At 28.9% G+C, this 16,630-nt stretch overlaps 1 protein-coding gene across 1 annotated transcript in view; it reads left to right on the top strand.

The window, feature by feature from the left end:
- Positions 1–15,363, top strand: part of LOC101889245 (uncharacterized) — a 49,178-nt gene extending 33,815 nt beyond the window's left edge. The window contains exons 3-6 of the mRNA XM_005184987.4: positions 12,281–12,530; positions 12,596–12,864; positions 12,926–13,036; positions 13,104–15,363. Coding sequence (XP_005185044.2) covers positions 12,281–12,530; positions 12,596–12,864; positions 12,926–13,036; positions 13,104–13,682 — 1,209 coding nt within the window. The 3' untranslated portion in view covers positions 13,683–15,363. The remainder of the gene's footprint in view (positions 1–12,280; positions 12,531–12,595; positions 12,865–12,925; positions 13,037–13,103) is intronic.
- Positions 15,364–16,630: the final 1,267 nt, after the last annotated feature.

Here is a 16,630-nt window from a genome sequence, read left to right as displayed (position 1 = left end):
ATTTAAAATTATAATCCTTATATTAAAAAATATATTTTATTTTACTAATCTTTAACTATTTCCCGTTTTTTTTTCATTCCAGGTAAATCCCCCGTAAATAGCATTAAAAACTCAAGTAAGTCTTTGAACCTATCAACATGTCTGACAACACGTTTGCTAATAATAGGAAATCGGTTAGGAACAACATTTAAAAAAATTCGGTAGCTAATAACAACAAAATACAACAACAATGCCAAGCCATGGAAATCCTCTTGAGAAGCAAAGCAAAGCATCCCAGATCTAAAGTTGCTTATCATGCCATTGTTGTTGTTTTTGGGTTGCCATTTTTTTTTGCCGGTCATACCGGGTTGGTCTAGTTGTGTTGTGGACGACAACATCATGAGTTCAGTGCATGCAACTTATCTTGTCGGACATATGTGCATACATACCTTTGTATGTTTGTGTGTGTGTGTGTGTAGCTCATGTCATCACCAATGACGCTGATGCCAGACTACACTTCCCACATCCTAGCCCATCTTCCAGGGGCCATCTTCATCTCTCCTCAACATTGTCGGTAATGTGGCATTTCATTTGGTTTGACAATTGACTGCCGCCTCAACTGACATTCTACAACCATTTACACTGTCATTTTCAATCAAATAGCTGCAGCAGCAGCAGCATGTTCACAGCCAAAGATCACGCAGCCCTCCGATGAGGAGGACCAGCCCGGGTTGGATGACGTTTTTAAGTGAAGTGCATGGCTTGTAAATGTCTTGAATGACGATTTTTGCGTCGATTCTCTCAATTTTTTTGCATTATTCAATTCAATTCGATTACAATGGCAGTGGCTTGTTGGGGCTGTCATGCAGTAGTCAAGTGGAAGTCGAATAGACGCTGCATGCTTTTGATATGGAAATGTAAAAAAAAGAAGAAAAAAAAAAAACAGCAGCAAAATGAAAAATTAATGGATCAAATTCCCACGCGATCAGAAATAAAAAAAAATCGATACAAAATCGATAACACACATCGAAATTTTCTATAGAAAATTATCGATACATTTTCTATAGAAAATTTTTCGATAACAACTGTTATCGTTAGATTTTCTATAGAAAAATTTTCGATAACAACTGTTATCGTTAGATTTTCTATAGAAAATTATCGATACATTTTCTATAGAAAATTTTTCGATAACAACTGTTATCGTTGGATTTTCCATAGAAAACTTTTCGATAACAACTGTTATCGATAGATTGTTTATAAAAATCGATAAAAACTGTTATCGGTAGATTTTCTACAGAAAAAAATCGGTAGATTTTCTACAGAAAAAAATCGGTAGATTTTCTACAGAAAAAAAATCGGTAGATTTTTTTCATCGATAGAAAATTTTTCGATAGTTCTATTAATAGAATTTTCGATAGAAAATTTTTCGATAAAATTTTTATCGATAGAATTTTCTATAGAAAATTTTTCGATAACATTTTTATCGATAGAATTTTCTATAGAAAATTTTTCGATAACATTTTTATCGATAGAATTTTCTATAGAAAATTTTTCGATAACATTTTTATCGATAGAATTTTCTATAGAAAATTTTTCGATAACATTTTTATCGATAGAATTTTCTATAGAAAATTTTTCGATAACATTTTTATCGATAGAATTTTCTATAGAAAATTTTTCGATAACATTTTTATCGATAGAATTTTCTATAGAAAAATTTTCGATAACATTTTTATCGATAGATTTTCTATAGAAAAATTTTCAATAAAATACTTATCGATAGATTTCTATAGAAAATTCTTTTCTATCGAAAATTCTATCGATAAAAATGTTATCGAAAAATTTGCTATCGAAAATTCTATCGATAAAAATGTTATCGAAAAATTTTCTATCGAAAATTCTATCGATAGAACTATCGAAAAATTTTCTATCGAAAATTATATCGATAGAACTATCGAAAAATTTTCTATCGAAAATTCTATCAATAGAACTATCGAAAAATTTTCTATCGGAAATTCTATCGATAAAAATATCGAAAAATTTTCTATCGAAAATTCTATCGATAAAAATATCGAAAATTTTTCTATCGATCAAAATATCAAAAAATTTTCTGTCGAAAATTCTATCGATAAAAATATCGAAAAATTTTCTATCGAATATTTTATCGATAAAACTATCGAAAATGTTTCTATCGAAAATTCTATCGATAAAAATATTATTGAAAATTCTATCCATAGAATAACTATTGAACATTTTCCTATCAAAAAGTTTTCTCTCGATAAAATTTTCTATCGAAAATTCTTCGATAAAATGTTATCGAAAATTTTCACCGATATGTTTTTCTTTTTTTTTTTGTTGCCGTTTAAAATATCAAATTTCACATCCATTGTGTTTATGTCATGCTGCCTCCTATGTCCAACTCCCCCATTGCGTTATCGATTGATCGAAAATTTGTCAAAACAAATTTCGAAAAACATTTATCATAATTCAATTGAGGCGTGTTTCCTCCACATTGACCCAGGTTGTTAAAGGTTTCGACTTTGCATCAGAGCGCCGGCAACGAAATTACCTCCGATGGTGGAGACAATGGTTGGTTGGTTGGCTGTTGCCCAGTGCGGGGTTGTCGCCGCCGCCGTCGTTTGTTTTTTATTTGAATTGACGTCAATGCCTGCTTTGTGTGGTGTTCTCAAAGATTGTTGTTTGTTTTGTTTCGTTTTTTTTTTCGATTTTTTGTATTTTGTTATCTTTTTTTATTGTATTTTGCACCCATACATGGAGAAAGAGATGGGATAGCGGTGCAAACAAACAAACCTAGAAATAGCAAAAAAAATCAAACACGCAGACATTCTGCGCTTAGCTAGCTGGGGCTGGCTGGCTGACTATTTGGTAAACAACGCACATACCTGGGGAGTCAATTTGTTTGGAAATTAGAAACGCAATAGACCTACCCAGGCGAGGGGAAAATTCCAAATCCATAGAATAGCTAATAAAGCTAATGGGGAAACCAGAAGGTTCTGGATCTACAGACAATGAAAATTTACCCACCCGATTTTCCATAGCTTCATAAATCAATTAATACCGGCCATGATCTTATCTCCCAAATTGCTCTCCAGGCTTCATTGGATCAATGGCCCTGAACTGTTTTTTAATCAACGTTAATCAACACCAAGTCAGACAGGCAACCCAGCCAGCCATGCCGAACGAACACCCACACATTTCATTTATTAAAGCTTAGCTTCCAATTAATTCATTGCCTGATGAAATCATCAGAGGACGAACAATCTACACACCCACTCACATGGCTGGCCTTAGATCAGAAGAATTAGCACGCTTCAGTTTTTGCTGAGAGAAAAAAAAAACGACAACAATAACAATTAATTAATAAAAAATGGCACTGACATTCAGACAATTGGTTTAATTGGGAAAATATTTTCACCATTAAAAATTTCCAAGATTTTTTTATGGAAAATATTTTTTATGAAATTCTGTAACCGAAACTTTTGATCTTTTTTAAATTTTTCGATTTTTTTTTTAATTTTTTCTTTTTAATTTTTTAAATTTTTTTAAACTTTTCAAATATTTTTTCCAATTTTTTTTTAAATTTTTCATTTTTTTTTAAATTTTTAAATTTTTTTAAATTTTTTTATTTTTTTTAAAATTTTCAAATATTTTTTTTTTATTTTTTTTTTTGTTAAAATAAAAAAACTAAAATAAAAAAATAATCGTAACACATTTAATTTTCTCTATTACCTCCATTTAATTTTTTTGTTGTAAAACTCTATAATTTTTTTTAAATTTTTTTCAAACTTTCCAATTTTTTTAATTTTTTTATTTTTTTATTTTTTTTTATTATTTATTTTTTTTTTTTTTTTTTAATTTTCAAATATTTTTTTAATTCTTATTTAAATTTATTTATTATTTAAATTTTTTAAATATTTTTTTTTTTAATTTTTTTATTTTTTTTTTTAAATATGTTTAAAAATACACTTACAGAGGAAAATATTTTCATAACAAATATTTAAAAAATCCAAGTACAGAGGGAGTTCGTAACAAAATATTTTGTTTTTAAGAAATGCACGTACAGAGGAAGTTGTTAAAAAATGGACTCCTAAAAAAAGGTTAAAAACTTAAAGTTGTTACAAAATATTTTTTAAAAAAATCCACATACAGGTGGAGTTCATAAAAAATCCGCCCACAGAGGGATAACAAGTTCTAAAAAAAAATACGGAGCTTATGTACAGAGGGAGTTCTAACAAAAATATTTTTTAAATATTTTAAAAAATATATAGGGAGAGTTCTTATATATTTAAAAAAAATCCACGTGCAAGGGAAATTCTTAAGAAATATTAAAAAAAAAATAAAAATTTCGTTTATAGAAAAAAAAAAATTAATAAAATTATAATATTTAAAAAAAATATTTGAAAATTTAAAAAAAAAAATATATATTAGAAAATATTTAAAAAAATCACGTAGAGGCGGAGTTCTTAAAACTATATTTTAAAAAATCTACGTACAGGAAGAGTTCTTAAATCATTAAAAATATGCAAGATTTTTCTATGGAAAATATTTTTTATAACCGAAAGTTTTTTAAATTAATTTTTTTTTTAATTTTCAAATATTTTTTTTAAATATTATTATTTTTTTCTATAAACGAAATGTTTATTATTTTTAAATATTACAATTTTTTTTTATTTTTTCAATTTTTTTTTAAATTTTTTATTTTTTTATTTTTTTTTTAAATTTTTCAAATATTTTTTTTTATTATTTATTTTTTGCTAAATTTCAAACACTAAAATAAAAAAAATCCAACATAAATAAAAATACAATAAAAAAATATAATTTATAAAAATGGCACTGACATTCAGACAATTAGATTAATTGGGAAAATATTTTCACCATAAAGAATATACAAGATTTTTCTATGGCAAATATTTTTTTGTATAACTCTGTAAACGAAATTTTTATTTTTTTAAATTTTACAATTTTTTTTTTAAATTTAAATTTTTTTCATTTTTTTTTTTTTAATTTTTTCAATTTTTTATTTTTTTAATTTTCTTTTTAAATTTTTCAAACATTTATTTTAATTTTTTTTGCTATAAACGAAATTTACTATTTTTTTTTAATTTTACAATTTTTAATTTTTTTTAAATTCTTAAATTTTTCATTTTTAAATTTTTTAATTTTTTTCTAAAATTTTTCAAATATTTTTTTTAATATTTTTATAATTTTTTTATTTTTAATATTTTTAATTTTTTTTTTTGTTAAATTTCAAAAACTAAAATTAAAAAATAAAAATTCTAACAAACTAAATGTTCTCTATTACCCCCATATAATAAAAAATGGCACTGCCATTCAGACAATTAGTTTAATTGGGAAAATATTTTCACCATAAAAAATATACAAGATTTGTCTATGGAAAATATTTTTTGTAAAATTCTATAAACGAAATTTTTATATTTTTAATGTTTTTTTTTTTGTTAATTTTTATTTTTTTTTAAATTTTTCAAATATTTTTTTTTTATTTTAATAATTTTACAATTTTTCTTTGTTTTTTTTTTACTTTTTTTTAATTTTTTTTTTAAAATTTTCAAATATTTTTTTAATTATTTTAATTTTTTTTTTATTTTTAAATTTCAAAAACTAAAATTAAAAAAAAAAAATTCTAACAATTTTTAAAATTTTTCAAATATCTTTTTAATTGTTTTATTTTTATTTTTTAATTTTTTTTTAAAATTTTTCAAATATATATTTTTTTTAATTTTTTATTTTTTCTTTGTTAAATTTCAAAAACTAAAATAAAAAAAATCTAAAAAATTTGATATTCTCTATTACCTCCATATAATAAAAAAGTGGCAGTTTTAAATTTTTAAAATATTTTTTTTATTTTTTTTTTAAAATGTTCAAATATTTTTTTATTATTTGTTTTTTTTCTAAATTTCAAAAACTAAAATAAAAAAATTCCAACATAAATAAAAAATAAAATAAATAAAACATGGCACTGACATTCAGACAATTAATTTAATTGGGAAAATATTTTCACCATAAGAAATACCCAAGATTTTTCCATGGAAAATATTTTTTGTTAAAAGCTATAAACAAAATTTTTAATTTTTTTTAAATTTTACAATTTTTCTTTAATTATTTTATTTTTATTTTTTTTTTAATTTTCAAATATTTTTTTTTTATTTTTATTTTTTTATTTTTATTTTTTTTTTTTTGTTAAATTTCAAAAACTAAAATAAAAAAAATCTAAAAAAATTAATATTCACATATTTTTTAAATTTTTATTTTTTTAATTTTTTCTAAATTTTTCAAAAGAAATTTTTATTTTTTAATATTAATTTTTATATTTTTCAAATATTTTGTTTTTATTTTTTTAAATCTTTATTTTTAGTTATTTCAAAATATTTTAAACATTTTTTTATTTTTTAATTTTCTTTTAAATTTTTTTTTATTTTTTTAAATATTTTTTTAATTTTTTTATTTTTATTTTATTTTTTTGTCAAATTTCAAAACTAAAATTGAAAAAATAAATATCGAATTTGATATTCTCTATTACCTCAATGTAATAAAAAATAAAAATATTTTCATCATAAAAAATATACAAGATTTTTCTATGGAAAATATTTTTTTTTTAAATTCAATAAACGAAATTTTTATTTTTTTAAATTTATTTTTTTTTTAAATATTTTTTTAATTAAATTTTTTTTAATTATTTTATAAATTTTTATTTTTTTTAAATTTTTAAATTTTTTATTTTTAAATTTTTTAACTATTTTTTTAAATTCTTTTAAATTTCTTATTTTTCCTTTTTTTAATTTTTTTTTCAAATTTTTTCAATATTTTTTTTTAATTTTTTTTCAAATTTTTCTTTATTTTTTTTTTTTTTGATAAATTTAATAATCTTTAATTAAAAAAAAAAATCTAACAAACTTAATATTCTCTATTACCTCCAATTGGTAATCTAAGAAACGGTTACTGCCTTCGATTACCACCACAAATAATTGCCCACAATTTACAGGTGTATTTACATCCAAATGACACAGCATTTAACACACACACACACATAGACACACCTCCGGTGGATAGACCACCTCGTGTGAGCGTTTGCCGATATTGTCAAGCTATGCTGATCATAGCCAAAAAAAAAGCTTGTTTTACGTTTGTAAAATGATACCCCCAAAACCAAAAACCAAAAAAAAAGTTGTTGTGGCGATTTTAGCCAGACATGCCATGTAATAGCGGCAGCAGCAGCTGCTGCTTCTGTTCATCGCAAAGCTGTTGTTGCTTTTGGCTTCAACAGCAATTAAACTAAGCAAATTTTTGTTAACAGTTTTCGTGTTACGTGTTTGGCATATGGAGAATATCATTTACGTCGCCCAAGATGGAAGATGGTGATGTTTGACAATTTTTTTCCTTTCGTTGGAGATTCTAGGTTCTATTGGCCTTCACTGTAGGAGGAAGGGTGGAAAAAATATCTTAAAAAATATTCACATACAGGGGGAGTTCTTAAAAAAAATATTTTAAAAAATTCACGTACAGGGGGAGTTCTTAAAAAAAATTAAAAGGTCCACATACAGAGGGAGTTCTAAGGAAATATTTTTTTTTTTTTGAAAGTCCACGTTGGGGTGGAGTTGGAAAAAAATTAAAAAAATGCAAGTACAGGGGGAGTTCTCAAAAAATTTTTTTGAAGAAATTCACGTACAGGGGGAGTTCTTTAAAAGATTTTCAAAAGTCCACATAAAGATGGCGCTCTAAGGAAATATTTTTTTTTTTTAAATCCACGTTGGGGTGGAGTTCTTAAGAAAATATTTAAAAAAAAAATCAAGTACAGGGAAATTTCATAAAAATGTTTTAAAAATATCCACACATACAGAGGAATTTCTTAAAATATATTTTTAAAAAAATCCACGTGCAGAGGGAGTTCTTAAGAAATACTTAAAAAATCTACGTACAGAGGGAGACCCTAAAAAAATATATTTTTAGAAATTTTTTAAAAAAAATTTCTTTTGGTATTGTTTTTTTTTTCGTTATTTGCCTTTTATAAAATCTTTGTTTTTTTATTTTTTTTCTTAATTTGACAAATTTAGTTACTCGTTTCTGCCTTGCAACTACATGTTTTGGGGCACAACAATTATGTTGCATGTTTTGGCAAATGTTTCGCTTTTTTGGATGTTTTTTCTTTTTTTTTTCTCAAATCACTGGCTTGTATTACAGGCCAATAAACTAATTCTGATTAGCGTATGATAGCCGTTTAGCACGTGTTGGCATTTGAGATTGTGGTTTGTGCGGAGCGTGTTTTTGATCAAATGGTGATTGTCGTTGACATGAGGTGGGTCACAGACGAATGCTAATGGCTGCGAGGGTCTTATGGTGATTTTTGGGAAGTGGGGAAGGTGTTGTCGATTCGAAAGGGAGCTGAGGAAGTTTAGAGGATCAAAAATGGAACCTGAAGCGGTCTTTCGGTAAGGGGAATCCGTTCGATATTAGAGAAAAATGTGACATTTTAAAGAAAAAAAAGGAATATCTCCTATTTGATACTCAGATTTCAAGAATACCTCTTTTATATACCGACTTCTGTTGTTCCACGACCCCCAGTGAAATTTGATGGAGAACAACATTTCCATTGACATCTGTCAGCTAAAATGGACTTTTAAGAGAAAATTTAGCTCCGGATGAAAAATACCCAAAAATTGCCATAAAAATTTATAACCCAACAATTCAACCCAAATTTTTTATATTAAAAATTATATATAGCGATTTCTATTGTTCCGCAACCCACAGTGAAATTTGATGGAGAACATTTTTTCCATTAATATCTATCAGCTAAAATGGACTTTTAAGGGAGAAATTAGCTCCGAATAAAAAATACCCAAAAATTGCCATAAAAATTTATAACCCAACAAATCAACCAAATTTTTTTATATTAAAAATTACACATACCGGTTTCTGTTGTTCCGCGACCCACAGTGAAATTTGATGGAGAACATTTTATCCATTAACATCTGTCAGCTAAAATGAACTTTTAAGGGAGAATTTAGCTCCGGATGAAAAATACCCAAAAATAACCAAAAATTGCCATAAAAATTGATAAACCAACAAACCAACCCGAGTTTTTATATTAAAAATTATATATACCGATTTCTGTTGTTCCGCTACCCACAGTGAAATTTGATGGAGAATAATTTTTTCATTAAGATCTGTCAGCTAAAATGGACTTTTAAGGGAGAATTTAGCTCCGGATGAGAAAATACCCAAAAATTGCCATAAAAATTTTTAACCCAACAATCCAAACCAAAATTTTTTATATTAAAAATTATATATACCGATTGCTGTTGTTCCGCGACCAACAGTGAAATTTGATGGAGAACAATATTCCCATTAACATCTGTCAGCTAAAATGAACTTTTAAGGGAGAATTTAGCTCCGAATGAAAAATACCCAAAAATTGCCATAAAAATTTATAACCCAACAATTCAACCAAATTTTTTTATATTAAAAATTATATATGCCGGTTTCTGTTGTTCCGCGACCCACAGTGAAATTTGATGGAGAACAATATTTCCATTAACATCTGTCAGCTAAAATGGACTTTTATAGGAGAATTTAGCTCCGGATGAAAAACACCCAAAAAATGCCTTAAACATTTATAACCCAAAAATACAACCCAGATTTTCTGTATTAAAAATTTAATATACCGAGTTCTGTTGTTCCGCGACCCACAGTGAAATTTGATGGAGAACATTTTTTCCATTAACATCTCTCAGCTAAAATAGACTTTTAAAAGAAAATTTAGCTCCGGATGAGAAGTATCCCAAAAAAATGCCGTAAATATTGATAAATAAACAATCCAATCCCGATTTTTTATATTAAAAATTATATATACCGATTTTTGTTGTTCTCCGACCCACAGTGAAATTTAGTGGAGAACATTTTTCCCATTAACACCTGTCAGCTAAAATTGACTTTTACGGGAGAATTTAGCTCCGGATAAAAAATACCCAAAAATTGCCCTAAACATTTATAACCCAACAATACAACCCAGATTTTCTGTATTAAAAATTATATATACCGATTTCTGTTGTTCCCCGACCCACAGTGAAATTTGATGGAGAACAATATTTCCATTAACATCTGTCACCTAAAATGGACTTTAAAGGGAGAATTTTGCTCCGGATGAAAAATACCCAAAAATTGCCATAAAAATTTATAACTCAACAACCCAAAGCGGATTTTATGTATTAAAAATTCTATGTACCGATTTCTGTTGTTCCGCGACCTCCAGTGGAATTTGATGTAGATTAAATTTTCCATTGACATCAAGGCTCTGGAACATATTGTTCTGGGCGAAATTGGCATCACATCCGACAAAAGCCTATAATTAAAAATTTCAAAAAAAATAAAAAAATATATATACGGAAACCATGGTACCTATGCCAATTTTTACTTATATAAGTTAAAGCTAGCGATTTTTCTCCTTCAGAGACCCATAGTAACATTGTGTAAGGAATATTTTTTCCATTGAAGTCAAGACCCTAGAACAAGAAACTAGGGGTTAAAACGGCCCCCCGACCGAAGAGGTCAGAAAATGAAACTGTGATATATTTTTTTAATCTTTTTTAAATTATCAACTTTGAAGCGATATTTCCCTTCAATATATGGGGTCTAGGATATTCTTTTCGCAGGCAACCCCTAATGAAATTTGATGAGGAACATTTTTCCCATTGACAAATTGGACGTAAAGTGTCAATATCGGGGTGAAATGAAACGAGTTCGAAAATGTCAATGGTTTGAATCATGTGGTATTTCTATAGTTTTTTTGGACAAATAACCCAAAATGCCCACTGAATTAGGTCCTAGAGGGTTAATGTGTTCTACAAATATGCTCCCAGGGATACTAGCAGTAAAATTTTGAAGAAGCTTCATTTAAATTTTTTGGAATTTAAAGGAATTTTAAGGTTTTTTTTTATTTTTCTTAGTATTTTTATTTCAATTTCTTAAGAGGGACCCAATCGTCCCCCTAAATGAGGTTTTAGAGGGTTAAGATGTTATACAAAAATGGTCCTCGGAATGTGTACAGTAATTTTGCGGAAGATTTTAATCTTGAAAAATTCGAAAGATCCGTAGAAATTTTGAAATTAATTAAAACATTATATTTTATTTAATTTTTGGCAAAGAAGTACCCGAAACACCCCCAAATGAGGTGTTAAAGGGTTAACGTACTTTACAAAAATATTCCTGGAGATGTCTGTAGAAAATTTGCTGAAGACAAATTTTATTTAAAATTTATGAATTCAAAGAAATTCCGAAAATTGAAAAAAATATTACTTCATTTTTTTTAGATTTTTTATTTTTTGCTAACCGAAAAAGGCCCGAAACACCCCAAAATGAGATAATAGATCGTTAATATGTTCCACAAAAATGTTCCTTGGAATATTCGGAATAAAATTATTTCAGATAATTTTTATCTAAAATCTAAGGATTCGGAAGGATCTTGGAAGGAATAAAAATATTATTTTTATTTAATTTTCATTTATTTAATTTTTTGGCAAAGAAGGACCCAAAAGACCAACTAAATGTGGTCTGAGAGGGTTAATATGTTCCACAAAAATGTTCCTCTGAACATTCGGAATAAATTTATTCCAGATAATTTTTACCACAAATTAAAGGATTCGGAGATATCTTTAAAGGACTAAAAATATTATTTCTATAAAATTCCCATTTATTTTAATTTTTTTGACAAAGAAGTGCTCAAAAGACCAACTAAATGTGGTCTGAGAGGGTTAATATGTTTTCGAAGAATGTTCCTTATGACGTTGGGAGTAAGATTGCTGAATAAATATTTTATCGAAAACGTAAGGATAAAGTTTAAGGATACAAGGAAACCTCATAAGAAAAAAGAGGTATTTTATTTAATTTTTTATTTTATCACAAAAAAGGTCCCAAAAGACCGCCCAAATGAGATGTTAGAGGGTTAATATGTTCTACAAAAATATTCCGCAGGATGTTAGTAGTAAAATTGCTGAATATATATTTTATCTAAAGTAGAAGGATTCAAAGCAATCCTGGAATCAAAATTTTTTTTTTTATTTAATTTTTCTAATCAATTTCTCAATTTTTTTGCGGAAATGGGTCCGAAATCGCTCTAAATGAGATCTTAAAGGGTTAATATGTTCCCCAAATATGATCGAGATGTTGGCACTAAAAGTAAAATTTAAGTATTAAAGGACATTAGCTTAAAAATTAATATTTCTTTTAAATTTGGTTTTTAATTTTTTCCTTTTTCTCTGTCTTTTATCAGCCTTCCGGTTGGCGCAAAATCCGCAACATTGTCCAATGGACGCCGTTCTTCCAAACGTACAAAAAACAACGTTATCCCTGGGTCCAATTGGCTGGTCATCAGGGCAACTTCAAGGCTGGCACCGAACAGGGTACCGTCCTAAAGAAGTTGTGTCCCAAGGAAGAGGACTGTTTTCACATACTCATGAAGGATGTGCTGAGGCCCTATGTGCCGGAGTACAAAGGTCAGGTGACCAGTGAGGATGGAGAATGTAAGTCACAAATTGGGAGAGCAAAAGAGAGGTCCTTAAAATATCCTTTTTTATTCCGTTTACAGTATATCTCCAGCTACAAGATCTCCTCAGCGATTTCTATCAACCCTGTGTCATGGACTGTAAAATTGGGGTACGTACTTATCTCGAGGAGGAATTGTCCAAGGCCAAGGAGAAACCCAAGCTGCGCAAGGACATGTATGAGAAAATGATACAAATCGATCCGAATGCCCCCAGCGAGGAGGAACACAAGGCCAAGGGGGTAACCAAACCGCGTTACATGGTATGGCGGGAGACCATCTCCAGTACGGCCACCCTGGGTTTTCGCATAGAGGTGAGGGAAAGGTTAAAGGAAATGGAGGACATTTTTATTCATTTTTTCATTTCATTTGCAGGGCATCAAAAAAAGTGACGGCACCAGCACCAAGGATTTCAAAACCACAAAATCCCGAGAACAAATCAAGGCGGCCTTCAAGGAGTTCGTCAATGGCTTTCCCCATGCCATGGTGAGTTTTGAGGAAAAGCGAGGACATTTTTGAAACGAAATTAATTTTCGATTTTTTAATTTTCCAGCCCCGTTATTTACAACGCTTACGTGCTATCCGTGCCACCCTAGAATGTTCCGATTTCTTCCGCAGCCACGAGGTGATTGGCAGTTCCCTGCTCTTTGTCCACGATCGCAAACAGGCCAATGTCTGGCTGATTGATTTCGCCAAAACTGTCCATCTGCCCGAGAATCATTTCATTAGCCACAACAGCACCTGGAAGGTGGGCAATCACGAGGATGGCTATCTGATTGGCATAAATAATCTCATTGACATCTATTCGGAATTGGAAATGGAAATCAATACCGGTCTGTGTGAAACATCCAATTCGAATTCATTGTCACCATCCTCGCAAGGCTCCTCGCCGAGTTCGCTGTCACCCAAGCTTTCGTTGAGCGAAACAAATGTGGGGGAAGTCCAACAGCAGCAGCAGGAGGAGGGGCAGGAGGATGGGTGTAGGTCAGTAGCCACACCGGTGAATGAAATTGGAAATGTGAATAGAGAAGACCAGCCAAGTTATAGGAATTTGGAACAAGATTATGCTGCTGGGGATTATCGCCGGGGTTCGGAGGAATCCGAGCAGGGGGAGGAGAAGGGATTGAAGTAATTTTTAGGAAATTTTGATTTTTTTTTTGTTAAATGAAATTAAGGAAATTGAGAAAATGTTTTCCTTCAAGGGGTCCTTGGAGTTTTGGGAAATTTTCTAAAGAAGAGGAAGCTTGAAATTTTTTCAAAAAAAAAACAAAAAATAATTTTTAAAAAATGCTTTTTGAAAAATAATTTTTGAAAAATAATTTTTGAAAAAAAAATTTTTGAAAAATATTTTTTTGAAAATGGAGCAATTGCCTTTCAAGAGATGTGAAAACAAAATTTCGGGAGATTTTAAGGAGAGAAATAATGGAGCAAATATTTCGAGAGAGGAATTTCACAAGAGGCCCAAATAATAATCCCAGTAAAAAAAGTAGGAAAATAATGCAAGGAAAAATGGATATATCTGTGGGGCCTATGATGCAGCACCAGGGGGGTTAATTTTTCCATTGACATATATACTGTAATGTAGCTGTAATGACCTCCAAACAGTAAAGGTGAGAAAACAAAATCAAAATTTCTATAAAATGATTATGAGGAGCAAAATTGAACAGATTTTTTACAGAATAGAAATTATAGCTACAGATTTCTTTTGTTCCAAGAGTCATAGTGAAATTCGATGGGGAATATTTTCTCCATTGACACTAATGACCTAGAATAAATCACTGTGGGTGAAATCGGTCAATAGTCAGAAAAACTCAAAAAAATTAGTTTTTCATTAATTGATCTAAATTGTAGCCGATTTTCTCAACAAAATATAATTCCCACAATTATTATTTGTTTGGAGACCTCATGTAGAATTTTGTGAAGAATAATTTTTCCATTGATACCAAGGACCCAAAATAACATACAGTGGGTGATATAGGCCCTGGATGAGAAAAACTTTGAAATTTGTTCGCAATTTTTATTATATTTTTTATAAACAAATTAATCGGGATTTTTAAAGGTCATATATTATTGCTAGGGATTTATTTTGTTTGGAGGCCCCTAGTGAAATTCGATGTAGAATATTTTCTCCATTGACACTAATGACCTAGAATAAAGCTCTGTGGGTGAATTCGGTCAATAGTCAGAAAAACTCAAAAATTTAGTTTTTCATTACTTAATCAAAATTTTTTCCGAATTTCTCAACAAAATATAATTCCCACAATTATTATTTGTTTGGAGACCTCATGTAGAATTTTGTGGAGAGTATTTTTTCCATTGACATCAAGGACCTAAAATAACTTACAGTGGGTAAAATAGGCCCTGGGTGAGAAAAACTTTGTAATTTGTTCGCAATTTTTATTATATTTTTTATAAACAAATTAATCGGTATTTTTAAAGGTCATATATTATTGCTAGGGATTTCTTTTGTTCGGAGGCCCCTGGCGAAATTCGATGTAGAATATTTTCTCCATTGACACTAATGACCTAGAATAAAGCAGTGTGGGTGAAATCGGCCAATAATCTGAAAAACTCCAAAATTTAGTTTTTCATTAATTGATCCAAATTGTAACCGATTTTCCCATGAAAATATAATTCCCCCAATTATTATTTGTTTGGAGACCTCATGTAGAATTTTGTGGAGAACCATTTTTCCATTAACACCAAGGATCTAAAATAACATTCAGTGGGTAAAATAGGACCCGGGCGAGAAAAACTTTGAAATTTGTCCAAAATTCTCTATGGTCTTAATAGACAAATTTGAACGGGATTTTCAGAGGTTATGCATTACTCCTACAGATTTCTATTGTTTGGAGACTCCTAGTGAAATTCGATGGAGAAAATGTTTTCCATTTACACCAATGGCCTAGAATAAAGAATTGTGGGTGAAATCGGCCAATAGTCAGAAACACTCCGAAATTTTCTTTTCTTTAAATAAACCCAAATTGGATACTAACCTGGGGATAGTATCCCAAGTAGTATAGGATATGTTATATCTACCGGTTTCATTTATTCAGAGACCTTAAGTGAAATTCTACGAAGAACATTATTTTCATTAGGACCGAGGAAATAAACTTAAATACTGTGGGTGATATTGGCCCAGAGTGATAAAAAGCAAGAAATTGATTTTAATCCTCTAATATATTTCCTTGTGTTTGTATGATCAAATTGGAGCGGATTTTTTAAGATCTTATGTAATAGCTAGCGATTTTTTTTGTTCGGAGACCCTTAGTGAAAATCAATGGAGAACATTTTTTCCATTGGTCACGAGCTTCTATAAGGTAATGTTCAGGGGTAGTTTGCCAGTAGTTGAAAATGAAATTGCAAATTAATTTTTTTATAAAACATACCTTAATTGATTTCCTATTGTCCCAGAGATGCGTTGTAGCTACAGATATCATTATTTCTGGGACTTATAGTGAAATTCTATGAGGACCTAAACTTAAATTCTATGGGCGATATTGGTCTACAATTAAAAAACGACCAGAAACTGATTTTAATCCTCTAATACATTTTCATGTGTTTCTATGGTCAAATTGGAGCGGATTTCTCAATATGTTACGGGATAGCTATCCATTTCCTTGGTTCGAGGACCCATGGTAAAATTCAATCGAGAATATTTTTTATATTGATTACGAGCTTCTAAAATGTAGTCTTCAGTAGTAAATTGCTTCTCATTGAAAATGATTAAAAAATTTCAAATAGTAGATTTTTTCTACATATATATCCTAATGAAGCCCCGATTTTCTTAGGGATGCTTTATTTCTGGTACTCATAGTGAAATTCTATTAAGAACATTTCCTCCTTTACCGACAAGGACCTAAAGTAAAATCCTATAGGTGAAACTGGCTCTGAATTAGAAAAACTTAAAAATTTATTTAAATCATTTAACATTTTTTCTCCAATTTGTATAGCTAAATTGGATCGGATTTTTTAAGATGTCATGTTATAGCTATCAATTTCTTTTGTTCGGAGACCCATAGTGAAATTCGATAAAGAATACTTTTTCCATTGATCATGAGATTCTAAAATTAAATCTTC

Source organism: Musca domestica, unplaced genomic scaffold (assembly GCF_030504385.1).
Source record: "Musca domestica strain aabys unplaced genomic scaffold, Musca_domestica.polishedcontigs.V.1.1 20, whole genome shotgun sequence".
In the NCBI taxonomy this organism is placed as follows: domain Eukaryota; kingdom Metazoa; phylum Arthropoda; class Insecta; order Diptera; family Muscidae; genus Musca; species Musca domestica.
The sequence above is the reverse complement of the archived record's forward strand: the minus strand, read 5'-3'. Positions and strand labels throughout refer to the sequence as shown.